This window comes from Coffea eugenioides, chromosome 1 (genome assembly GCF_003713205.1).
Source record: "Coffea eugenioides isolate CCC68of chromosome 1, Ceug_1.0, whole genome shotgun sequence".
Classification (NCBI taxonomy): domain Eukaryota; kingdom Viridiplantae; phylum Streptophyta; class Magnoliopsida; order Gentianales; family Rubiaceae; genus Coffea; species Coffea eugenioides.
Genome location: NC_040035.1, coordinates 48,721,622 through 48,745,144, shown reverse-complemented (window position 1 = coordinate 48,745,144; position 23,523 = coordinate 48,721,622). Strand labels below are relative to the sequence as shown.

The following is a 23,523-nucleotide window of genomic DNA, read 5'->3' as shown; positions in this document are numbered from 1 at the left end:
TATTGGTCATGTGAGGCGAGTATTTACCTTGTGCATAAACCTTCTTGTAAGGTGACTGACTTGAAACCAACTCAACAATGCTCAACTGCATTCCAAGATTTCCTTATTTTTTTTAATTGGGAGACCCCATTTTGAGATTAAATTAAATAACACTAGTCTGAATCCAACCAATTTGTCAAAATTCATGATCCTTTTCTTATTAATTTTGCAATCATTACAATTAATGACCACAGTTTAATAACAGGAGGGGATTCCGGCCAAGATGATTATATTACTTGTTTCCTTTTTAGGTGGTTCTAGTGCTGTTCAAAGCTTAGCTACCACAGGACGTGATGCAATAGTTATAGGAAGTATCACCAAAGAAATGAAGCGGATTGAAATGATTATCAACTTATGCTCCTTGGGAGACAGATGTGAAAACGCAAAAATGAAATTCACAATCAATGGAAAAGGAAATCAAAATGGAGTACCGCTTTCACTCCTAGTTTCAGCTGGGCTGTATAAAGCAGACCTATTCCTTGGTCTGTTCTCCTCCAACTGCCTTACAACCTCATCCATGGCAGGCCTTACAGAAGCTACAGGAGCGCAACAACCCATTGCAAGCTTTAATGCCTGAACTAACCCTTCTTCCATCGGACTCCTTGTGCCCTTCAATAGCTCTACATCAAAAACTTCCATCGTTGTTTCTTCAAGAACTGCTACTTTAACTAGTGAAGGCAAATCAACAAAATCCCCATTTCTGCCACCCTTTCCTGGCTTTCTCCCAAGCAAAATCTCCAATAACAGTATCCCAAATGCATAAACATCAGTTCTAGAATTGCATTTCTTCATCTTTTGGAGTTCTGGTGCCTTGTAACCATCAACCTTTGCAAGTCCCACTATCTCATCAGCGACAGCAGGGACCATTATTTTGTCAAGTCCAAACTCAGTAAGCCTAGCCACAAAGAAGTCATCTACAAGTACATTTTTGGATCTCACATTGCCATGAGTAATTGGTGTTTCAAGGCTGTGAAGATAAGCCAGACCTCTGGCTATGCCCAAAGCAATTTTGTGTCGCCTAGCCCAATTCAACACTGGTTTCCCCACCCTTGATTCTGCATGCCAGCAAGATGCATGATAATGAATGTTTCCAATTAAATTTCTAGCCATTTCGAAAACAGAATATAGCAACTCCTAGAAGCATCGGAATCAAGAAATTATGCATTTTATATGTGGTCAAGATGAAAGATACTCATCTATTCTAAACATTACCAGCCTCCTTAACTCGTCAAAAGATCAAGGGAGATTAAACACTTTATCAATCATAAAATAAAATTCTCTCTCTCAATGTGGAACTTCAAAACCCTAGTTGGATTCGCATTGTAAATTGATGGAAGTCATTTCGAAGACCCTAAAGTTATCCTACACCATTAACACAATATGTGCAGAAGGGTGAACTGAAACTGGCTTGCTTCCTCTATATTCTTCTGGCCTTTTTTTTCACTCTTTATTATTGGAAGAGAAGCAGAAAGGAGTTGGCAGTATGCCGAGTTAATTCTGAGATCAGTAGGCCAAAGGTGGCTAGAAGGCTGGAAACTATCAAAATTATTGGAGTCAACCATAACATACATAATGCAGTGCTTGATATTTTTTTTTCACATTCCATTAGTCTGTCACATAAATTGTATGCTATTTGCTGGTAATGTCTGTCTAATGACATATTGAATGCTTGCATTGAATGGCCTTTTGAAAAGGTATAGATGTCAATATATGCAACTATAATTCAAGCAGTATCTGGTTTACTCTATGTTACTTGTCATGAACTGAGATTTTAGTGCGTCATACGAGCAACCACTTGTATCACATTAAAAAAATCCTACAAGGTCAGCTTAATTTTGTAGTATTATTTGATACTAATATCCACAAATAGACAATGAAGAAAAACAGTAAATTCAGTTGATAAAGAAAAGAAAAGGAGTATGGGCTTACCATGCAAGAGGTCATGGAGGGTTTTGTTAGGTAGATAGTCATATATGAGTAGCTTTTCCCCTCTTTTCCCCTGATAGAAAGCTCGCAACGGAATCAAATTCTCATGTCGAACTTTGCCAAACTGCCTTATCACTGGCAAACAAGAACCCCTATCCTTACAACTACCTTCTCTCAACAACCTCAACGCAATTGTTCCTCCATCAGCAAGCTTTGCCTTATATACAGTTCCATAACTAGTCTTTTCCATAACTTGTCCTGTCGCATTCAATACATCTTCCAATGTCAAATGCTCGCCACCCTGAAACAAAATCAGCTTGCCCTCACCACCACCGCCGCCGCCGCCACCACTTTCTTCATCCTCTCCTTCCTCCATTTCCTCCTCTTCTTCGTCCACATTCTTCCTCCTCTTTCCCTGCAAATATCCAATCAAAATTGACACCAAGACTACTGCTCCAGTCATCATGCCAATGACAATACCAGCAATTGCCCCTGAACTCAATCCAGAGCTTCCACTACAAGCCCTCAAAGATGGCCCACAGAGTCCAGGATTACCCTCGAAAACCTCAGCCCCGAACTTCACGTTTCCCAAATTTGGCAGCATCCCACTAAAGTTATTAAACGAAAGATTCAATTTTTCCAAATGTAGTCCGGTTAAACTCACAGGAATAGGCCCAGAAAGCATGTTACTAGCAAGATCAAGTTGTTTAAGTTCATTAAACCTAGTTACAAATTCAGGAAAATTTCCAGAAAACATGTTGTGCCCCAAATCAAGGGACTCTAGGTTCTTGCAAGTAGCACCGGGCAATGCAGGCTCAGGAAGAGTCCCAGATAAAGAATTACCGTGAAGCCGAAGCGAAACCAGCCTATCACACAAATTCCAAATTGAAGTTGGAAGTGACCCGTTGAGCAAATTGTTCCCCAAATCAACTTCAGACAGAGCAGAGCTGTATCCAAGCTCAAGAGGGATGGTTCCAGATAGCCCATTCACCCCAAGATAGAGACTTTGCAGAGTTGTGAGCTCACCCAGCTCTCTTGGAAGAGTTCCAGTTAGATTAGCAGATGGGAGCTGCAGAGAAAGCAGGTGCAAAGAGGAGTCGTTATAAAGCGAAAGGCTTGTCCATTGTGGCGAAGACAGGTCAGTGCAGGCCAAAGAAGTCCCATTTGCGAAGACCCATTTGAGGCCTCTCCATTGACAGAGTGGAATTGACGTATTCCACGAAGAAAGCAGCAAGTTCTCAGAGCTGCCCTGTAATACAGGTTTGATCTTCAGCAAAACCAGCTCAACATCTGAGGATGCAGATGAAGAAATAGGCAAATTATGGCTGATAACGAGGGTGATTAACAGGTAGATAAGCTTCAGAAACTCCATAAATGAATGGATTTGGAGTGGGAGAAAAAGCACGGAGTACTAAGGAAGGAGAAAGAAAAAAGTGAAGGAAGTGCTTGGTAGTGGAGACTGGAGAGAGTTTCCTTTTCCTTTTTAGTAGTACACTACTATGTTCTTTTCTTGTTTGAGGTTTTCTTTTTGGTAAAGCTGACGGGGCTTTTGACTAAGGGCGAGACCTCTTGTCTATATTTTTTCGAGCGTACGATTTTGATTTTGATTATCCTAACTTTTAAATTTGGCCGTCCGATGTCTGAGCCGTTGGTCCTCAGGTGCTGATATTTCAGAGACGTTTAGTAATCGGACGGTTACTAAATAAAGTAAGACGCAGCATGACTTTTGTCGTGAATCGGCTGCACGCTCGCACACCTTTGGAATTGAGAAAATTTTTACTAGTAATTATCTGAGGTTAGGAAATGGTTTCTTTTTTAGATGGCAGGAGCTGGGGCCCGGGGTGAGCTGCTGGCCAACAGAGAGATTGCTTTATTTGTTATCTTTAGCCGTCCACGTGTATGACTGGTCATTCTGACTGAGGCCCGAGCCTGAGAGCAACCCTAGCCAGCCGGTGCTGGTGGAGATCTGTGGCCAACGCTGTCTGTTGTACTCGATAGTGTAGTATGCATCCAGTGATTGTGATTGATTTCTTCTGGGTTCTGGTACTGGGGCCCCGTGCTTGCGCTTGCGGATCCCATACTAAAAAGTTGAAACTTGATTCTACTACTACTACTACTACACAGGGAGCTTTAAACCTCTTTGGGAGCGGGGGGTTTTTTAAGTCTCTTTTGTTTGGATAGGATATTATTTGAAATATTATTTGAAATAATTATTATAGTACTTTTTATAATATGATATATGTGAGATAAAAAAATAATTAAAAATATTAAAAAATATATTTATGATGCAAACGAAATATTATTTAAAATAATTTACTATCCAAACAAATTTATCTATAGTATCCTGTATTATCCTAATTTAAAGGGAATATCTAACTGGGTTAAGCATTAAATCCCTTGACCCTTATTTTATCTAGAATTTTTTGAAAATTGCATTAGTAGGTGTAAAGACACTTGTCTAATTTAGTGACGGTTCAATTCCCTTCGAACTTCTCGTTGACCACCTTAGATTCATCCATTTCCCTTAAATATAGAGTAGGAATAGGTGTAGAATAAAATTTATCGTATCAAAAAAAAAAATTACTACTACTATAGTACTACTTTACGTATTTCATTTTCAATTTTTTTTAACGATTTGCTAGAGACTTAGACGGTGTTTACACTACGAGTTTAATAAATATTAGAATTTTGCTAAGAATAGGTTTTGATGCAAAAGATATACTGTAGTAATTAAATGTTATACTATTCAAAATATTACTTAGATTAATTATTATAATGCTTTTGGGAGATGTGAAGTAATTCGGATAAAAATGTGGTTGAAATATAAAAAGATAGTAATTGAAAAACGCATCTACGATGCAAGAGAAGTAATATTTGAAAAATAAAAAAGTCTTAGAAAATTTTGGATTGTCTTTTTTTTTAAAAAAAAAAGTTGTATTACAACTATCAAATTGCTACAGTATAAGTTTTTTTTCCACAAAAATTGCAAGAAATAGCAATCCAAATGGTCTCTATGTATCCGAATGCATTGATTACCCTTTTTTTAAAAAAAAAAAAACCATTTTGTTGTTTTCTTTCTGGTAAACGGCAGATGAAGTCATTTGAAAGCACTCAATGCACTAGCCAAAATGAGCTAAATGAAGAAATTATGGAGTTTCAATGCTTCATGGTTCAAAAATTAGCTACTTGTGACTTTCTGTTTACCTTTATTTAATTGAAAATTTTCTCCATTGAGGCAGTCGTGGGTTTCTTGATTATTATAGTACCCACTACCAAGCATAAATCTTGCCGTCGCGTGCTATATCAACCATTGTTTCGATTTCAATTATATGACAAAGCTTCCTAGACTGCCTTCTTTCGAATGATCACCCAAATCATATCAGATTTGCTTGGCACTAAATAGCACACAGATTAAATAATTAATCCCTCCCGACCCCAAGTTCAAACATCATTCAACTCATCCAATTTCAGCAAACCGGGTAGAACATGGTAAAACGAATCCGCATCTTACCTCCTTTTGCTTCTAATTTTTGCTTGTTTATGCTTCATACCCGTGTTAATAGCGGGTTTCCAACCTTTTGATTTACGGACCGGCGTAAAATGGTGCTAGGTTCAACAGCATTGGTACTTGTCTGGCTGTTTAGGTAACCAATTATGCCGAGTGTGAAATTCTAATGATTGATAACCTCATTTTGTGTCCCCCATCTCGTTGTTTGGCATGGATGCAACACATTGATGATGCTAACGATTGTACCTAACAACATTAGCATTATTGTTTACTCACCTTTTTCCCCAGAAAAATTATTATTTACACGCTTTTAATTGCTCGACACTTGGAAAAAGTGTGTTACCAATAGTTGTACTTACTTTGCACTACCAACAAAAAGGGAATCGCCCGAGACCTTGCTTGGAGTTGCGGTGCTTTTAATAGAAAAATATTTTTATGTGCTAAAAGTACTTTTAAAATATTTGATGAACATCGTCCCATTAAATTATAATTAAAGTTTTTGGTATTAAAAATATTTTTAACAAAAACTCAAATTCGGCGCTTTTACATTATTAGTTTTTGTGATTTAAAAAATAAAATATTAAATTTAATTATTTTATTCTATATTATAAATTAAATAAAGAGATAAATACATTTAACAAATTTTAAATTACACATCATCCAATACAATCAGTACATGTTAAATAATTTGTTTGTTTGGATTGTAGATTTTTGCAAAAATTTATTTATTTGTATCATCAACACATTTTCTAACCATCTTTTTATTTCATATACATCGCATCAAAAAAATATTATAATATTTTTTTTTTCAAAAAAATTATTTCAATTAATCTATTATTCAAACACATTCTATATCTTTAAATAATATATTTAAAAGTACCTAAACACTTAAATAAGTACTGTCTCGGTAAAAGTTTTTAATAAATGTACTTTTCAAAACCAATGCATGCAAGTTTGTCGGTGCATCTTGCATGAGGACGGTTGCCCCACATTTAATTTGCTCCCAACAAAACAGAAGCAACGCATGAGGCTTGCCGAGGCGCCCAAGTTAAAGCGACTTCAATGAATGCTAGTTTCTAGTCAAATTTGCGTGCTGAAAGTTTAACCAATATGCTATGGCATCCAAAAGCTTTCGTTTTCCAATTACCTACCTGGCCTGTAGACTCGTGAATCTCCCCTCCCAAAGTCAAATTTGGCACGCAATTCTGCAAATCCCATTAACCTCTCGGGCCTCTCCATTCAACTTATCGCAATTACGCATACATCTCAACTGAATTTTAAGATTCACAGTCACCTTATCGAATCAAGCAAGCACATTTCACAAGATAATATGCCCGCAAAACGATATATACTACTCCCTCCCTTTTTTTATAACTAGCGTTTAAGAAATTTGCTCAGTGAACTTTTATCTATCATTTTATTATCCCCATATAGTATTAATTATTTTTTCACAATTTTACCCTTTTATCTCTCTTTTCCAATACAGGGTTTTTAATTACTACTCCTAGTAATTATTGCATTGCTTTTGGCCTAGTAAAACAGCACCATTTAGTACTCTAGTGAGAGAAAACATGGGTGAATTGGACAATTAATGAGGGTACAAAAGGAAAGTAGTGTACAGATTTAAGCAATAAAAAACTTTTCTTAATTAGTGTGCAAAACCTTAAACGTCAGTTATAAAAAAAAGGAGAGAGTATATGAACTGGAAATGTTAAAAAAAAAAAATCCAAAAAAGTTGGTAATCGAGAACGTCAAGTCGGCCAAATCGAAAAATAAGATAACTAACTCGCAGTTTTGAAAATGGTTAGGTTACCTGAAAATATGTTAGAATATAGCACTTAGTTTTAAAAAATCGCGATTATTCAAAACTACCGGCATATGTGTAGAGTCAATTAGAGTAGTCAATACCCGAATCTCAACATTTTAACTATTTAGCCATTTACTAACAAATTAGGCCTTGTTTGGAACCCAAGTTTTTTGTCAAATTTATCTGATACAAGTTTTTAAAAAACTTTAACTAAAATAATCTTAAAAAATTTCTCAAAATTTTAAACTATACATTTCAAAATATTCAAAAATCTACACATTTAAAAAAAGTTTTAAAAAATTTCAACAGTAAGTTACAAATAAAGTTTTAGATAAAGTCCCAAAACACCTTCCAAACAGGGCCGTTGTGCATATATTTTCAGAACTTTTGAACTGACTAGTCAATCCTAACTCCCATTTACCATTCCCGATCCTTACGTTTACTGCCACTATCCCCCTTTTTTTCCTTTCTCACAACATATGTGCGCTTCATCGATCCGCTTCTTTTTATTTTTCAGATTTTAAATTTTCATGGCTAATTGTGGAGCAACCTGTCATCTTTTTGAGAAATGAATTGATAGTTTTAAAAAGTGAAAAAAATGAAAACAAATGTTCGGAATATTTATTATTTTAATTATATAATGTCTATTGTTTATGTATTTTGTTGTAGGACTGAATACTTTTATTTAATTTCAACTAATATAATTTTGATTTTTTTCCTAAAATATAAAAGAGTTAGGTTACTCTGTATACCCAACCTTATTTTATAAATTAATCAAGTTGAATAGGGTTAGGATGTTGAATGGAATTTTAGTCAACACATGTGATTAGGGTTTGCAAAATTACAAATAGAGTCATTACTTGATCCATGAGAACCCCTAATATGAACCAATAAACAAACAATTACAAAGGGAGGACATCAAGAATTGAATAAATTAAAGTAGAATAATTTGTTTTGGTAATTATCTCTTCCATATTTCCTATTAGCCTATTCCTTTTCACGCCCACCTTGATAAAATGTAAAGAGGCATCTAACAATTGGTGCAGGACATTTTAGTAGAGCATATTAAAGTGATACCAAATATTGCATAGAAGTTACTCTGAAAGTATAAACAAACAAATAAACAATCAACAAAAGAATTATTGTGTTTGAACTAACGATTATTTTGAAATTTCTCCGTTTGGATTGCTGAATTTTTCAATAACTAATTTTTTAAATACTATTAAAATTTTTAAAAAGTATTCTAAAAGGTACTCTAAAAAGTAGTCTAATTTTTTTTTAAATGTTTAAAAAATATTCCAAAATATATTCTAAAAACTCTTCTAATATTAAATATCCTCAAATATACTATAAAAACTCTACTACAGTAAAATTTTTCAAAAATATTCCAAAAAATAGTTAATCCAAACTGTTTTAATTAACACAACACACAAAAGAAATATTAGATAAAAAAACAATTGAAAAGGAAAAAAATGCATTTGGAAAATTATAGAAAAAAAATTGTGCTGATTAATTAATTAATTGGTTATCCAAACAAACTTTTTGACCACAATAACACAAAAAGGGTCAAGACACCGGTCAGTCTATAGTCTGCACTCTACCGCACGTCTGGCAGCACAGCATTAACAGCTAAGAAGTACATAGAAACAAGAAAACGCGAAAATTGGTTTGTTTGGACAGAGTATTATTTGAAATGTTATGTGGAATAATTACTTGTAGTATTTTTTGTGATGTGATATATGTGAAATAAAAATGTGATTGAAAATATAAAAAGATGGATTGAAAAATGTGTTTATAATGAAAGTGAAATATTATTTGAGGTATTTTAGTTACTGTATTCAACAACCGTACGATCAAATTGATCAACGGCGAAATCGTAAATTTCCCTCCGAAGCAATCGATTGAATTACAGTCTTGACCTAAATTTCCAAATTCATTACTGCCCGGTTTTCCACACCCATCATCTCATCATCAATTAGATTGGACGATCTTGATCTTGTCTGACGCAAGCAAGCTAGGCACAGCTCCTCACTAAGACAATAAACACTCTCTCTGTCTCTTTCCATCTCTTTCTTTCTCTCTTTCTCCCTCGCGCTGTCTCCCTCGTTCATTACTAAGGGCTCAGATCTGAGAGAGATTCGAATCGGTCCCGTCACTGTTGCAATTTGGTCACAGATGGATAAGGTTTTGAAGGTTTTGGTTATTTGTTGTTGAAGCTGTTTGGTGTGGTTATTTGGTAAGATTCGTCTCTGCGCGCCTTTCACTCGTATACCTCGTGATTGTCCAGCTCCGATATTTGCATTCAGTTAGGGTTTAAGAATCCAATGGTAGAATAATCAAATTAGATCTGATTGTTAACTGCAAGTATTCGTCCTGCCTACCTACAATGCTTATTCACGTTGCTTTTTTTTTTTTGCCATCGTTTTGGTTTTATGAAGAAATAAGTTCGTGTTTGCAGTCTTTATGGTGGATTTTGTCTACTCCTATTGGCTTAATGAACTATCAAATCCTAGTCATAGTTTTTTGCTGAATCCTTTTAGTCTATCACTTGTACGCCTGCGAACAAACAAGGGTGTCGTTAGATAAATGTTTAGCTTGTTTATGATCTAAATGCAATTTAGTCCTTGATCAAGGTGTAATATAATAAGAGTTTAAGTGGTTTAGTACCTGAAGCCAAGTTTGTGATACGTGCATGTGTACATCAGTCGTTGAGATCAATTGAGTAATGCTAATGTCTACGTGTATTAGGAATATTGATATTGAGAAGTTTCGACTCAATTAGATATCTAGAGATTTTTCCTTGATGGGAAGTGTAAACTGAACTCAAGCTCTTCGTTCCTGAATATACGTCTATTGTAGAACCGGGTTTTAGGTGAATTCGAGCTCCAGAAGAACAGATCAAGTTGTGTCGCTAGAACATTTTTGTCTTTTCATTTGCATTTTTATTAATAGAGCAACAGCTTTTTCTGAGGTTGTGTTCAGGACCGTGTTTCTGGTGTCACTTGAGAGACAGGAATTAGTGGTAAACTTTTGAAATTTGGTGTGGTGGATGTGCTGTCATCAAGTATCAAGATTTCAACATTTGTTTTATGTCAGCTTTCATCATTCGTTGTCGCATTGTAATGTGATCGTAGTTAGCTGGTTTGGGAAAAACCTTCTTGTTATTTATCCATTTTTTTGGGGTTGATTTGTAGCATGCTTGTTATATTGCTGACTCTATGGCAAGACAGCTTGTATTTTTATTGGATTATTTTTTTCACTAAAAACACTGTAGTCATGATTCCTTGCTTCACATGTCAATTTCTTCCTTGGTCTTGCTTTTCTGCCAATGTGCTCACTTACTTTCCTTTTTCAGGTTCCGTGAACATCCATCTCTGAATCAACAGCTGAGTCTTTTCTATTACGCATGCTGCACGCTTGATTAAAGCTTTCAACGGGATGAATAACCACAATTGAACTGAAATCTGCTTCTCATGTCTGGCAAAATATCTCCTTTTAATCATTTGATCCAGATTTGGGCTAAAAGATATCTTCTTAGAGGTTGGTGACGTGAAGATTATCAGTAGGGTGCCAAGTTAGACCTAGCAACATGGTCATTAACAGGCAGCTAGTTTTGACCTATCTTTATCTTCTGGTGTATATATTGCTTTCGTCAGGAGTTATTTTATATAACAAGGTATGTGCTATTCGCTGTTTTATTCTGCCTACATTTGCAAAGTTACAAGTTCTGTTCTGTAAAACAGATGACCTTTTGTCACCGTTCACCTTCAAGTGAACCTTACAGTTCTTCATTAGAAAACCATCCTAGTCTTTTTTTCTCACGGTGCACATGTTCAAATTTATGCTGGTTCAAGCTTCTAAATTTCAGACTGCTCTGTCATGAAAATGTTTGCCTATGTGAAATTGGCTATCTCTAAATTACTGCATTAATGATTCACTCAAAAGTGGCTTCATGTGGATTGGCTCTTGGCTTGGCTTTATATTTAATCTCCATTTTTGCTTTATGTTTTTGCCAGGGATTACCTATAATATTTTGCACTGGATTTACAATTACATCTGTTATCCATTTATCCCTCTTGACAAGTTGGAGCTTTGGGTCCTAAGCATGTTTTGTTGCTTTGTGCAGTGGGTTCTCTCACCAAAGTATTTCAATTTCCCATTTCCTATAACGCTTACAATGATTCATATGGGCTTTTCGGGATTGGTAGCTTTCTTTCTAGTACGAGTTTTCAAGGTAAGAAAGATAGAAATTCTGCTTTTTGTGTAATGTATTTTAAGCTTCTGCTCTGCTATTTGTTATGCTTAAGACAGACTTAGATAATCTTGTCTGTTGTACATAATTCTTGAGTCACTTTAAGGGATGGTAGAATTTGATTTTTGTCTTCTGATGTCTACCAATGAAAACACAGTTGTATCATGTTATATATACTTGTTGCAGTGTTTTGCTCTTTTTTTTTAAAACCTTGTTGCATGCTTTCTTCAGAAATTCTGTGTTTTGTTATCTCAATAGTATTGATCAATTTTCTGCTCTTAGGAAATGATAAATAAATGGCTTAATCTTTCTTGCTGCAGGTTGTAACTCCAGTCAAAATGACTTTTGAAATGTAAGACAATCACATCTAGGTTTATTTATTCTTTTCTATTTTGGCCTTCTGAAATCATTTATGACCCTTTTTTCTACTGAATTTGCAGTTATGCAACATGTGTAATCCCCATTAGTGCCTTCTTTGCTTCAAGCCTCTGGTAATCTCTCCTTTGGTGAAGCTGGGCATGTTTTCTTTGTTATTACATTTCATCAGCATTTCCATGTTATTGTTTCTCTTCCACACAAACTTTAAATGTGTCCAACTACACCTAATGATTTGGAGTTGGTAGTTTAATTTGTGAGCAGTTAAAAACTTATTTCACATTGTGCTTAGTCTGATCCATTTTTTTACTGGGAAGCTTGCAAGGTTTCATAGGAAAGGTGGACTTATTTAGAACTTTTCAGTAACAGGATACTAGATGCAAATTAGGTGTTCTTATCATTTATTGAATTCTTCCAACTGACAGCAGCTGGTTTTATGTTTCTACAGGTTTGGCAACACGGCATATTTGTTTATCTCTGTGGCCTTCATCCAAATGCTCAAAGCCCTCAGTATGTCTTGCTATTCTATGTGTTTTGCATTTTCCATTAGATACTCTAGCGAGTTTTACTAACCGAGTGTTCTGCTTTGTACTACAGTGCCAGTAGCCACATTTCTCATGGCTGTTATTTGTGGTACCGATAAACTACGTTGGGATATATTCTTGAACATGGTGTTGGTTAGCATTGGAGTTGTGGTATCTTCATATGGTGAAATCCATTTCAACATAGTCGGCACAGTTTATCAGGTCACAGGAATATTTGCTGAAGCACTTAGGTTGGTCTTAACTCAAGTTCTTCTCCAGAAGAAAGGCTTGACACTAAATCCTATTACCAGTTTGTATTACATTGCTCCATGCAGGTATGATTCTGCAATCTCTTAGTCTCATATATATATATTTTTAACCAGCATTATGCTACTGGTTTATGCAATGCCACTTGCAACAATTGCATGAGCATCTATACTGAAGTGAAATCAAAAGCCAAAGTAACTGAAACATGTCTAATTCAAAAGTTTTGAGGCAGCTATACGGAGCAAATAGCACATGTTGCACATCTGTTTGCTTGCATGCACATAAAGAGTGAGGAATACAGTGGGTATGGATGGAGGGAGTTAAAGAATGAATTAACAGATGCATGCCAAGTAATCCTATACATTTGATGAATTGATCTTTGGGTTATTTGGATGATGGAGATATACCGCCTCTTGAATTGGAACTTGTACAGCGATGATAAAATTGAAATTATCTAGACAACCAAAGTTGTAGTGTATTAGCTGTTACAGACAGTGAGTTATAGAAGATTTCATGCTTTTTATTTTCTATATTTAACTTTTGTTGTTTAACTGAAACGGAGACTTGACATTTTATATATTGTGTTTTACATCATTACCTTGTCTTTGCTGCTTTGTGGCGACTTGGCCTGCATTCTATGTACATTTACATGGAATTTCTCCCCAACAATGATGTTTGTTTATGTGTTTTATTGTTGTGATTGTGACGCTTTTTATCACTTTGATCTTCAGCTTTGTGTTTCTCTTTGTGCCCTGGTATCTATTGGAGAAGCCTGGAATGGAAGTTTCACAGATTCAATTTAATTTTGGGATATTCTTCTCCAATGCTCTTAGTGCCCTGGCATTGAATTTCTCAATCTTTCTAGTTATTGGTAGAACCAGCGCTGTGACAATTCGAGTTGCTGGTGTCTTAAAGGACTGGATACTCATTGCCCTTTCGACTGTTGTCTTCCCAGAATCAACTATTACCACTCTTAACATTGTTGGTTATGCCATTGGTAGGTTTATATTCCATGTTGAGCTTGGAATTAACCAGCAATTTAAAAGCTATCTCAAGTGTTTCTCTTGTCCTCTTATCTAATTGCACCTGGTCTTTGGCAGCCATATGTGGTGTAATCATGTATAATTACTTGAAAGTCAAAGATGTCCGTGCATCACAACTTCCTATTGAGAATCTTGCAGAAAGAACAGCAAAGGTAAGTATCATAAACTTTTAGTTTTCTTTTTTATGTTATACTAATTAATCTGTAATTAAGACAATGGTTTCGCTCATTGGATTGGCCTTTTTTAAAGTATGATGTCAAACCTCATTGTTGGGGGCTGGGAAGAATGGACTGTTTTTCTGTAGTCCAGTAATTATTTATCAGATGGAAAATCTATTGTCATCTTTGTTCCTGGGGATTCACTAGTTTCTGAAATATCATTGAAAGTTGATGAGGAAAGAAGTATCTTCAGTATCCTATGCCTTATTCGTGCTTATGTGTCATTATCCTTCTGCTTAACCAACAACACCACTCTCTCTCGCTTTCTCTCTCAGTTTTTTTGATTTGGGCTGGCTCCATCCAGCTTCTCTGTTTGCGCATCTATCATGTATGGGATTGTTTACTGTGCCATATAGCTGCTGAGATTGGGAATTTGAATTAAGAGTGAGAGGGAATTTCATGTCAATCCATGTTTGCTTTTGAAAGTTTTTACTGGTAGAAGTTCGCAAAGAGAACTCAAGCCATATAGTGGTTGAGATCGGGAATTTGAGTTAAGAGAGGGAATTTCGTGTCAATCCATGTTTGCTTTTGAATGTTTTTACTTGTAGAACTTTGTAAAGAGAACTCACGAAGAAGGCATTGGGGCATCTGTGTGAGATGTCTTGCGTGCTATAGGCTTAAACCAAATGCTATATTCTAATTATTATTTTTCCCTAAACTGGGATTGTTCCAAATGGCCCTGTAGTGTGACTCTTATGTCAACTAAGATCCTGAAGTTTTACCATGATTCATCTTCTGCTGCTGTTTGCTTAACGTGCTTCATAGTAAAGGGGCTATTCGGTGTATACATCTCTCTATTTTCTGTTTTTTCCACTGAGGGTTCCTCTATTCTGTGTTAGAGATGTTTTAAGTTGGTTTGCCCTACCCCCTTTGGCAGGAATTCAAGATGGAAAAGAAGTCATCTGATCTGTATGTCCCAGATGACACTATCAACAGTAGCAGTGGGCTGAGGATTGGTAGAAATTCTGCTTCTGATGTTAACGTGGATGAAGAAGCACCTCTGTTGGCTTCCTCAAGGCTATCCCATTTGGGCCAAAGCCAATATAGCAGCCACTCAGCTTGATCGTTGGTAGCCCAGAAACGCTTCATTAAATTTTTCCAGATCACCATCAATACATCATAAAAATATTTCAGCAGAGAAGCAGTGAGCAGGTTTGAAGTGCGTAGCCCCCTATTTTTATTGCTCTGGGGGAGAAGAACTGTCACGCTTTGTAGAGCATCTTACTGTCGTATATTTGTTCTGATTCATTGGGAATAGTTTAGTTCAAGAGTGGATTTATTTTTTGGCCGTGCTGTCTCCCTGCTTTCTAGACTTGGTTTAAATCTTTAGCAGACTTAGGAGCTATAGTTAAATGTTATTCATTTCCACTCACTCTTGTGGGAAGGCCCTCAATAGTTTTCTAATTTGGTGCAAGGGATCCCTCAATATTTCCTTCAACACCCCCTCCCAATGCTGGGGTACAATGTAACGATCAGTATATGCAGAAAATACTAATGGATTCTAATTCTTTAATCCTCAGTGTGGATTCTTCAGGCGTGTTTCGGTATCATGGTCTAAAAGCAGATTCGAGGTCAAAGTGTCAGAAAATTACTCAATGCTTGAAACGGTTTTCTGGTATTCTCTTCAAGCTAAAGCAGGTCTGCTTGATACATCTACCTGCTCGTGCAACAAAGGTATAAGCGTAGTAATTTGATGTTTGTTGATTGTTCTATTCTTCCATGTTCATTACCGCTGAACAGGTTAAAAATTTTGATGGATTCGCTGCACCTTGCTCTTGGACGGTGCTAGTAACCTTGCCCATTATCTGTTTGTCCTAGATCCGACAGCAGAAAGACCATCTTCCCAGCACCACCCCCCCAAAAAAATGCATGTATGGCAGTTTGAAGTTAAAAGCATATCACGTTTCGTCTTTCCAGTGAAAGAGTCGCAGTTACGCGCATGTGCATCTTTGCTTTTGACTTAAAAAAAGTGATGAACATATAGTTGATCACAAGCTTCGTTTGCTGGCTTATTAGACCATATGGTGATCACGCTATATAAAAGGAGTATAGCCGGAGATTGAAAGTGTTGGTTGCTCATAGCCTCGTAATCACATGTTTCTTTAGTTTGGTGCAAAGCATGCTTGTAGATGATTAAATACAGGCGGAGAGATCATCAAACGGCAAAATTTGGGGGGTGGGGTGGGATCGTTGAGTTCTGGAGGTGCTAGTCGAGACAAAGTACAAATCCCGTCAGGATGCTCACACTCCCATGGTATTGTGGCTAAATAGATTATTGATATAAAAATTGTAATCCATGGAATAGATTTATAAATCTATGACTTGCTCAGTGTCTCCAATTGAAGTTGCCAATTGGAATGCCAAGTGTGGTTAGAAAAAGTACTAAGCTTGTCACATTTGAATCAAAACAATATCAAAGATGAAGTGCAAGGCAAACGGATATTAAAGTCTTCTGCTTTCGGAAAAAAAAAAAAAAAAAGCTCCAACGTGACGATTAAAAGTCACTAGTATTTCCCCAGGCAAATACACGCAACACTTGATTCCCCCTTCCCTGTTGACCTACAGAAAAATACAAACGTGGAAAAATACAGTATTTTTAGTTTCACTTTCTCCTAACGAATTTCTTTTTCTTTATTAGAAAAAAAATTCTTAGTTACAACTAGAGAAGTACAAAATAGTTTTCTTTTTATATGATGAAAATAAAAAATACATCGAAGAAATTGAAATGTTGGTAGCTGTCATATGAAGGCCTCAAAAAGACCAACAACGAATAATTGACAAATGTGAGTCATTTGCCCTTGTTTGGCTGCGCTCTCAAATGGAAAATCCTAGTGGCAGATAAGGATCGTTTTCCTGATCGCTTAAAAAGTTTTAGTGCTCGCTAATTGCTAGGTGCCGAATCTATGGGCAATGGGCAAGTGGCTTTTGACAATTCAATTCTCAGCGGCCCAAACTTTACATAAAGGCCATGCATCGATCCAATGCACATATTTAACTGGAACACAAGCCCCGTGACTACTAGCCGCTACCAAAGAAAGCTCATCAGTCATCATCATTGCTTAGTTTAGATCTTCGTAGCTTCTACCAAGTACCATGTCAAGCACTACTGGTCTTGTGATTCCCTGTAAAGGTATACTGTCATTTACTATGAGTTCTTCACGTTTTTCTCTTCTTTTCCCCTACCATTTTTGCTCTTTTCTTTTCTGGCTTTATTGTGTCCCCTACCTTTGTTCATGCTGGTTTTGCGATGTATCACTATGCATAATGTCTCATCCAGCTAAAAAAGGTAGATAATGTAGTTTGGGCCGTGTAACTGCAGCTGCGGTTTCATGGGAAGCAGGGAAGCCATTGGTAATGGAGCAAGTGGAGGTGGCGCCACCGCAAACCATGGAAGTCAGGATCAAGATCAAATACACTTCTCTTTGTCACACTGACCTCTATTTTTGGGAAGCTAAAGTCAGTTTTTTTTTTCCCTTTAATTGATTGCCCTCTTTGAGTTATTTCACGGATTATAGCATATAATTCTTACTTGTAGTAGCTTTTTTCATGTTTTCAGCACATCTGCCTTGTCTGTTTCAGATTATTCATTCTTATGTAACATTCAGTGGAGATGCATAAGACTGACATACGGAGTACTGTATTAGTCCCTTGATGGGTTTGCCTACTGTATAGATATTATGCTATTCGGCTGTAAGTTAGCAAGGCAAATGCATGTAGTAGCAATTCACTCCAAAATCACGTCTTCTTTCGGAAACACTTAAGGTGCATTATTAGAAATTTCTTCAGTTAAAATACAACATCCAAGTTTGAGTTTTCTGGTGGAAAACCATTATACCCTTTCAAGAATTCTTCTTCGTCTTGACTTCTGGAAGGAGCCTTAATTTGTTAGGTGTTATTTTCAGGGCCAAGCACCGTTGTTTCCCCGCATATTTGGTCATGAAGCAGCAGGGTAATCTTAAAAACATTTTATATCTGAATATCGAGCTTTTATTTGTACACCAGTATTCCATCGAATTATATAATTCAAATGTACGTGTGCTGTTGTGCTAATTCAGTAAGGTTTTTTCTCTAAAACCTCACTGCTTCAACCTTTCTCCTCCACAGGATAGTAGAGAGTGTTGGGGAAGGGGTGTCTGATCTCCAGACTGGGGACCATGTGCTTCCAGTTTTCACAGGAGAATGCAAGGAGTGTGCACATTGCAAATCTGAGGACAGCAATATGTGTGACCTGCTTAGAATAAATACAGACAGAGGGGTAATGCTCACTGATGGAAAGTCTAGGTTTTCTATTGATGGAAAGCGAATAAATCATTTCTTAGGAACATCAACTTTCAGTGAATACACTGTTGTCCACTCGGGCTGCCTTGCAAAGATCAATCCATTGGCCCCATTGGATAAAGTATGCATACTGAGTTGTGGCATCTCGACTGGTAAAGTTCCAAATCTTAAAATGATAACATGAGTTTATATCTCTATGAAATATTTTGGTCAAACATTCTGTCTTTTCTATGGAAAACAGGGTTGGGTGCAACACTAAATGTAGCTAAGCCAAAGAAAGGATCCTCAGTTGCCATCTTCGGGCTAGGAGCTGTTGGTTTAGCTGTGAGCGAAATATATTTATTTTTTGTCCCCAGTTAATTTTTTTGATGGTAACTAAACATTTGATTACTGTATCTTAGCTTAATAATTTTCCATGTACGAGAGGTTAGGTTATGTTTCCACTTTCTTTTTCTATCTTCTTAGCTCATTTTGAATCATCTTCTTAACATTTATGTTACTTCAGGCTGCTGAAGGTGCAAGGATTGCTGGGGCATCAAGGATTATTGGGATTGATTTGAACCCTAATAGATTTGAAGAAGGTATGCTCTTCAGTCTCAACTAGGTTCCCAATAATTATAAGACAATGAGCCATGAATGAGAAACCTTATAGCTTGGATCTCCTCTTTTGTGGTGTTAGCCAAGAAATTTGGAGTAACAGAGTTCATAAATCCAAAGGACCACGACAGACCAGTTCAACAGGTGAAGAATGTCGCCGGTGTTTATACTATGGGTAGAATGAGCACAAATTTGAATTAACTAGTTCGCCGCGTTTTAATGATTTTGGGTTTCTGGTCAGGTCATTGCAGATATGACAGACGGTGGAGTTGATAGGAGTGTGGAGTGCACGGGTCACATTGAAGCCATGGTTTCTGCCTTTGAATGCGTCCATGACGTACGGTTTTAAACTTGCTCTTGCATACAAATGTTCTTCTTTGTTGTTTCAGACGATGTTGTAAGGCTATTGAGTGTCAGCTATATTTGGCTTAGTGCTACAGAAGATGACGGAATTTTAGTAAGAAATTATTGTAGAATATAACTTCATATGAATAGTTCTCGACTTAGATTTGGTTCATCATGAAGCTAGGAAATTCATTTCATTGACCATAGCGCTTCTGTTTCTCTGAGCATGCAGGGATGGGGGGTTGCCGTACTTGTGGGAGTGCCCAACAAGGATGCAGTCTTCATGACCAAGCCCATTAACTTGCTGAATGAGAGGACAATTAAGGGAACTTTCTTTGGGAATTACAAACCTCGTACTGATCTTCCTTCCGTGGTTGAAATGTACATGAACAAGGTAGTAACAGATTATCTAATGCCTCACAAGATTCAATTTCACTTTGCCCCGTTATCATGCAAAAAAACAAAAGGTACTGATATGCTGCACGAAATCATTTTACTATCCTGCAGAAACTAGAGCTGGAGAAATTCATTACACATCGGGTTTCATTCTCCGACATCAACAGGGCTTTCGAGCTCATGTTGAGAGGGGAAGGTCTGAGATGTATTATCAACATGGAAGAGTAATGCCTTCATGTTCAAGAAGAGAATTCGTTTCTGGCTTGATATAGCTTCTTTCTTGATGTAATGAAAATCCTCTCTGTATTGTACTTTTTAACTGTGTTTTCTTTTGGTTTCTTTCTACTTGCATATGCAACATATCGCAATTGCGAGGAATGGATTCCCAATATATAAAGAGGCACATGTTGAATCTACTTGATTATCAATTTCCATTTACATCAGCACAAATCTGGGATCGTGCACTAGAAGCATGCAGATGCAAAGATTCTTCACCACCTCCTTGCTGTGTTATTTATTTCTTTTAGAGGATTTCATGAGTTGGGACAATTAGCAACCACCGAGCTATTATCACAAGACAACTACAGAATAATAAGTATACATTTCGAAAACTTGAATGAGTAACTTCAAAACTATGCTGTATTTACATGTCACTAAGTGCATGTGAATGAAGTAGAAGAAGTACATCTTCAGATAGGAAAGCTTTTCATCTGAGAAAGGTATGCTAAAAATTCTCTGGAAAAAAAAAAGGTTGAAGCAGTCGGGGAGGAAGGACTGAACCAACATCTTTGGTCGGTCGTGCTTTAGTTACTTGTACTTCTCCATTATTTTTCTTGCTTCTTCAAGACTGTCTTCCACAGAGGTAGTACCTCCATCTCCTTTCGGGCCTTCATCTTTATTCAATGCTATGAACGTAAAGTAAATGAGTCCCATCATGGCCTGCTCACAAATGAGGAAGACAGGTTTTATTATTGGCTGCATTTGACTCCTTGCACAGCAAATATAATGCCAGAATTTGAGCAGAAGGAACATATAATCACAAGCAAAAAAGGCGAATCTTTGCTTGGCTAAGGTAATCCCATCTAAATCTTATTGTTTTCCTAACAACATACTGCATAAAACTCCAGTGTTCCCAAGTTAAAGACATATTACTTTAGCAATAGTCATTATAGCTATCCTACCATTAGCAATCCCAATTCCTAGTTTCTTGTTTGACTTCCTCAGGGCAGCAAAGCATGACAGAAAGTGAACAAGCAATTCTTAGTAAAAATGACATTTTTTTTCCCTTAAATCTTCTAAACTCTATTTCTCACTATTGTAAAGTCATGAAGTGAAAGAGTTAATACCCAGGGTTTAGTAGCATATTGAGCAAGTTAACACACCGCATATCTCCACAAACAAGTGGAATTCCGTTAGCTGATTAAATGTTGAATTCAGTATACATTTCAACTTTGACAGCTTTAACAAAATTTAGTCGTAGTCCTGAGAATAAAGAAGTAACAGTAACAAATAAACGGCATAGTGAAATTAAAAAAACAAAGAAAAAATAAAAGAAAGAAGAAAGATACAAAACAGAGTGAAAGCATACCAGCACGGTGAAGGCAGTAGACAGGAAGGAGGTGAGTACAAAGAGTGATATAGACAGAGCAACTACAGTTACTGCAATTCTTGCTAGCGGCCTTGGGATAGCTCCCTAACAAGAAACAAAATGTAGAAGGTTGTGAGATCGCAGTTTGAATAAGTAAGTTGCTTTAAAATCACTAGTGAGACTGGTAAACTTACAGGCACTAGATTAGTTCCTGCTTCAATTCCATCCATCCCAACCTTCCATACTGTTCGAACAACTGGTTGACCAGGATGATACAAACATAAACCCACCCCCTCACCCCCCAAATATATATATATATATATATATATATAGAGAGAGAGAGAGAGAGAGAGAGAGAGAGAGAGAACCACGGTTAAATAATTAGAGCAAAGAGTAGTAGTACAAGAACTTGGCAAAATCAAAGGCACGAAAGGAAAAAGAACAGTAAATACCATTCTACCAACACATAGAACTAAGACTCGAGATGCAAATCAACAGATAATGTTAATGAAATGCTAAACTAACGTTATAGCAAAACTTGAAAACTTTCCTCTAGCAGGACAGCAAAGGACTTCCTTATAGTTCAATGCATTATCACCACACTGTCCGACAAAATGTAGGCATCAATTACTCTACCGATAACCATTCCTCCACTCACTAAAAACACAACGCTCTTTCTTCCAATTTTCACAAAAGCTTCAGACTAGTTCACCTCTTTAAGTAGCTGAGCCAATTCATTCATATAGAAGCAGCCTCAAGGTCATCCAATCCCACTACAAATTGCACGGATACCAAGGGATTTTGCACCAAACTACATTCAATTTATCAAAGGTTTACAACATGCCACCAAAATGTACATTTAATCCGTATGACAGTACATCCCCCAAAAATGTTTCTTTTTGACAACAATCCAAACCCAACCGCTCAAAAAAATGCCAACAACCATGATAGACATATCAACAACCAATACTAGACTTCTGATCAGAATTCCTCATAACAATGTATAATAATTGGAAAATACCCAATACGCAAGAAAAACTAGAAGCAAGAAAATTTGTAGAAACAGAAGGTGGCAGCTTACCTTTAAGGAAATTGGATTGTGCAGACAGAACAGTGGGTACAACCTGAGGAGGTCTGGGGCTCCTCAACTTCTTGAATTGAACGGTTGACACCAGAATTTGCCTTTTGAACCTCAAAACCGAATTGGAAGATAGAAAGCGAGATTGGTTCAGAGCCAAAGCTTGAGTTTTGATGCAACATCTGCTGGGAGAGTAATGTGAAATGGGCAAGAAGAGGCCACTGCTATATAAGCTTACTGAAGCCATTTGAACTGCTTTATTCGTTCAATAAATATATATATAAATCAAAAATGGTTCTTGTGGTTGTATAAGATACTCTATGAACTAGTAGAAGACGTTATATCGTTTATCATGGGGTGGGAATTAAAATCTCTCCGTCTCGGTGGAGCCGTGGAGCGTTGAGTGGATATATGGCCTATGGGGGATGAAAATTTTGCCAGGAAATAGCGGAAGAAACCGGGAATGGATGAGAAAAGCGACTAATTTGGGCTTAAATGGAGGGATTACGGTCCACAACTAATGGGCTATTCTAGTAAACAAACTTGGGCCTTTTTGGGCTCCACAGAAACATGGAAATTAGACTAAAGACATGAGGCCGAAGTCCATATTGGGCTTTAATAAAATCCTACAGAACTTTGGGCTGCCCATCACAAACACTGAAGAAGATTTGATTGCCAACACAGGTTGGACCTTAAATTTTTTTTTTTTTATCAGTAACGATACATTGTATAATCTATTCTATCCTAATCTAGGGGGAGGGGGAGTCTAAGGAGACTTGTATTAGAGGCTAATGGGTATACAGACCCAACTAGATCAAGAAAATGTTATGATACTACTCTTAGATTTTTTTTTGCTGCAGGTGAGATTTGAACCCTCATCTACAGTTCAAATAGGGACTTAAGTCCCTCCCGACCTTCAATGGATGGACAAGAACGGATCATTTTCTCACCCACACAAAAGATCTGTATATTTTGCCAGGATCTGGCTGGCTGTTGATGAGAGGATGTTCCAATCATACTGAAAATTGAAAAACTGAGTAGCAATTCATGGCCCGGATTCCTTTGATTTTGGAATACGGAATAATAAAGCCCGTCTCATGTCTGATCCTCCCCACGTGAGCAAGTCATGGCATCATGTAAGTGGCTTATTTCAGTTCGCATGAGAAACAAATTCAATAATGGCATCCTCCAACGTCCAAATTCTCCCCCCTTCCTCGCCCCGCCGACAAAAAAAAAAAAAAAACACTTAGTTATAAATTATTTGAGATATTTTTACTGTAGC

The 23,523-nt window shown here is 36.8% G+C and overlaps 4 protein-coding genes across 6 annotated transcripts; 2 read left to right on the top strand and 2 right to left on the bottom strand.

Annotated features, from left to right (window-relative positions):
- Positions 1–341: 341 nt before the first annotated feature.
- LOC113765382 (putative kinase-like protein TMKL1) lies at positions 342–3,432 on the bottom strand. Its single transcript, XM_027309540.1, has 2 exons — positions 1,969–3,432; positions 342–1,094 (listed from the first exon to the last, which is right to left on the bottom strand). The coding sequence occupies exons 1-2, from the start codon at positions 3,335–3,337 to the stop codon at positions 457–459; spliced, it is 2,007 nt and encodes a 668-aa protein (XP_027165341.1). The 5' UTR covers positions 3,338–3,432; the 3' UTR covers positions 342–456.
- Positions 3,433–9,258: 5,826 nt separating this feature from the next.
- Positions 9,259–15,503, top strand: LOC113762398 (probable sugar phosphate/phosphate translocator At3g17430). 2 transcript variants are annotated; one of them, XM_027305846.1, is made up of 10 exons: positions 9,259–9,516; positions 10,636–10,956; positions 11,407–11,514; positions 11,853–11,884; positions 11,973–12,023; positions 12,356–12,417; positions 12,505–12,766; positions 13,430–13,695; positions 13,799–13,893; positions 14,837–15,503. In XM_027305846.1, exons 2-10 carry the CDS (start codon positions 10,870–10,872, stop codon positions 15,020–15,022), a joined length of 1,149 nt encoding a protein of 382 aa, XP_027161647.1. In that variant the 5' UTR covers positions 9,259–9,516; positions 10,636–10,869; the 3' UTR covers positions 15,023–15,503. The 2 variants fall into 2 exon arrangements, with proteins under 2 accessions (XP_027161647.1, XP_027161652.1); XM_027305851.1 differs by lacking the exon at positions 9,259–9,516 and adding an exon at positions 9,532–9,607.
- A 1,506-nt stretch (positions 15,504–17,009) lies between these two features.
- Positions 17,010–19,991, top strand: LOC113778107 (alcohol dehydrogenase 2-like). The gene is made up of 10 exons (XM_027323387.1): positions 17,010–17,089; positions 17,279–17,415; positions 17,862–17,908; positions 18,064–18,389; positions 18,479–18,561; positions 18,743–18,818; positions 18,917–18,978; positions 19,076–19,171; positions 19,412–19,573; positions 19,687–19,991. Exons 1-10 carry the CDS (start codon positions 17,053–17,055, stop codon positions 19,801–19,803), a joined length of 1,143 nt encoding a protein of 380 aa, XP_027179188.1. The 5' UTR covers positions 17,010–17,052; the 3' UTR covers positions 19,804–19,991.
- Positions 19,992–20,157: 166 nt separating this feature from the next.
- Positions 20,158–22,667, bottom strand: LOC113778116. Of its 2 annotated transcripts, XR_003469238.1 has the most exons (5): positions 22,245–22,667; positions 21,358–21,419; positions 21,164–21,268; positions 20,922–21,057; positions 20,427–20,514 (listed from the first exon to the last, which is right to left on the bottom strand). XR_003469238.1 is itself a non-coding variant. In XM_027323399.1 (4 exons), exons 1-4 carry the CDS (start codon positions 22,486–22,488, stop codon positions 20,383–20,385), a joined length of 543 nt encoding a protein of 180 aa, XP_027179200.1. In that variant the 5' UTR covers positions 22,489–22,661; the 3' UTR covers positions 20,158–20,382. The 2 variants fall into 2 exon arrangements, 1 of the variants encoding a protein (XP_027179200.1); XM_027323399.1 differs by lacking the exon at positions 20,922–21,057 and having other exon boundaries at positions 20,158–20,514; positions 22,245–22,661.
- Positions 22,668–23,523: the final 856 nt, after the last annotated feature.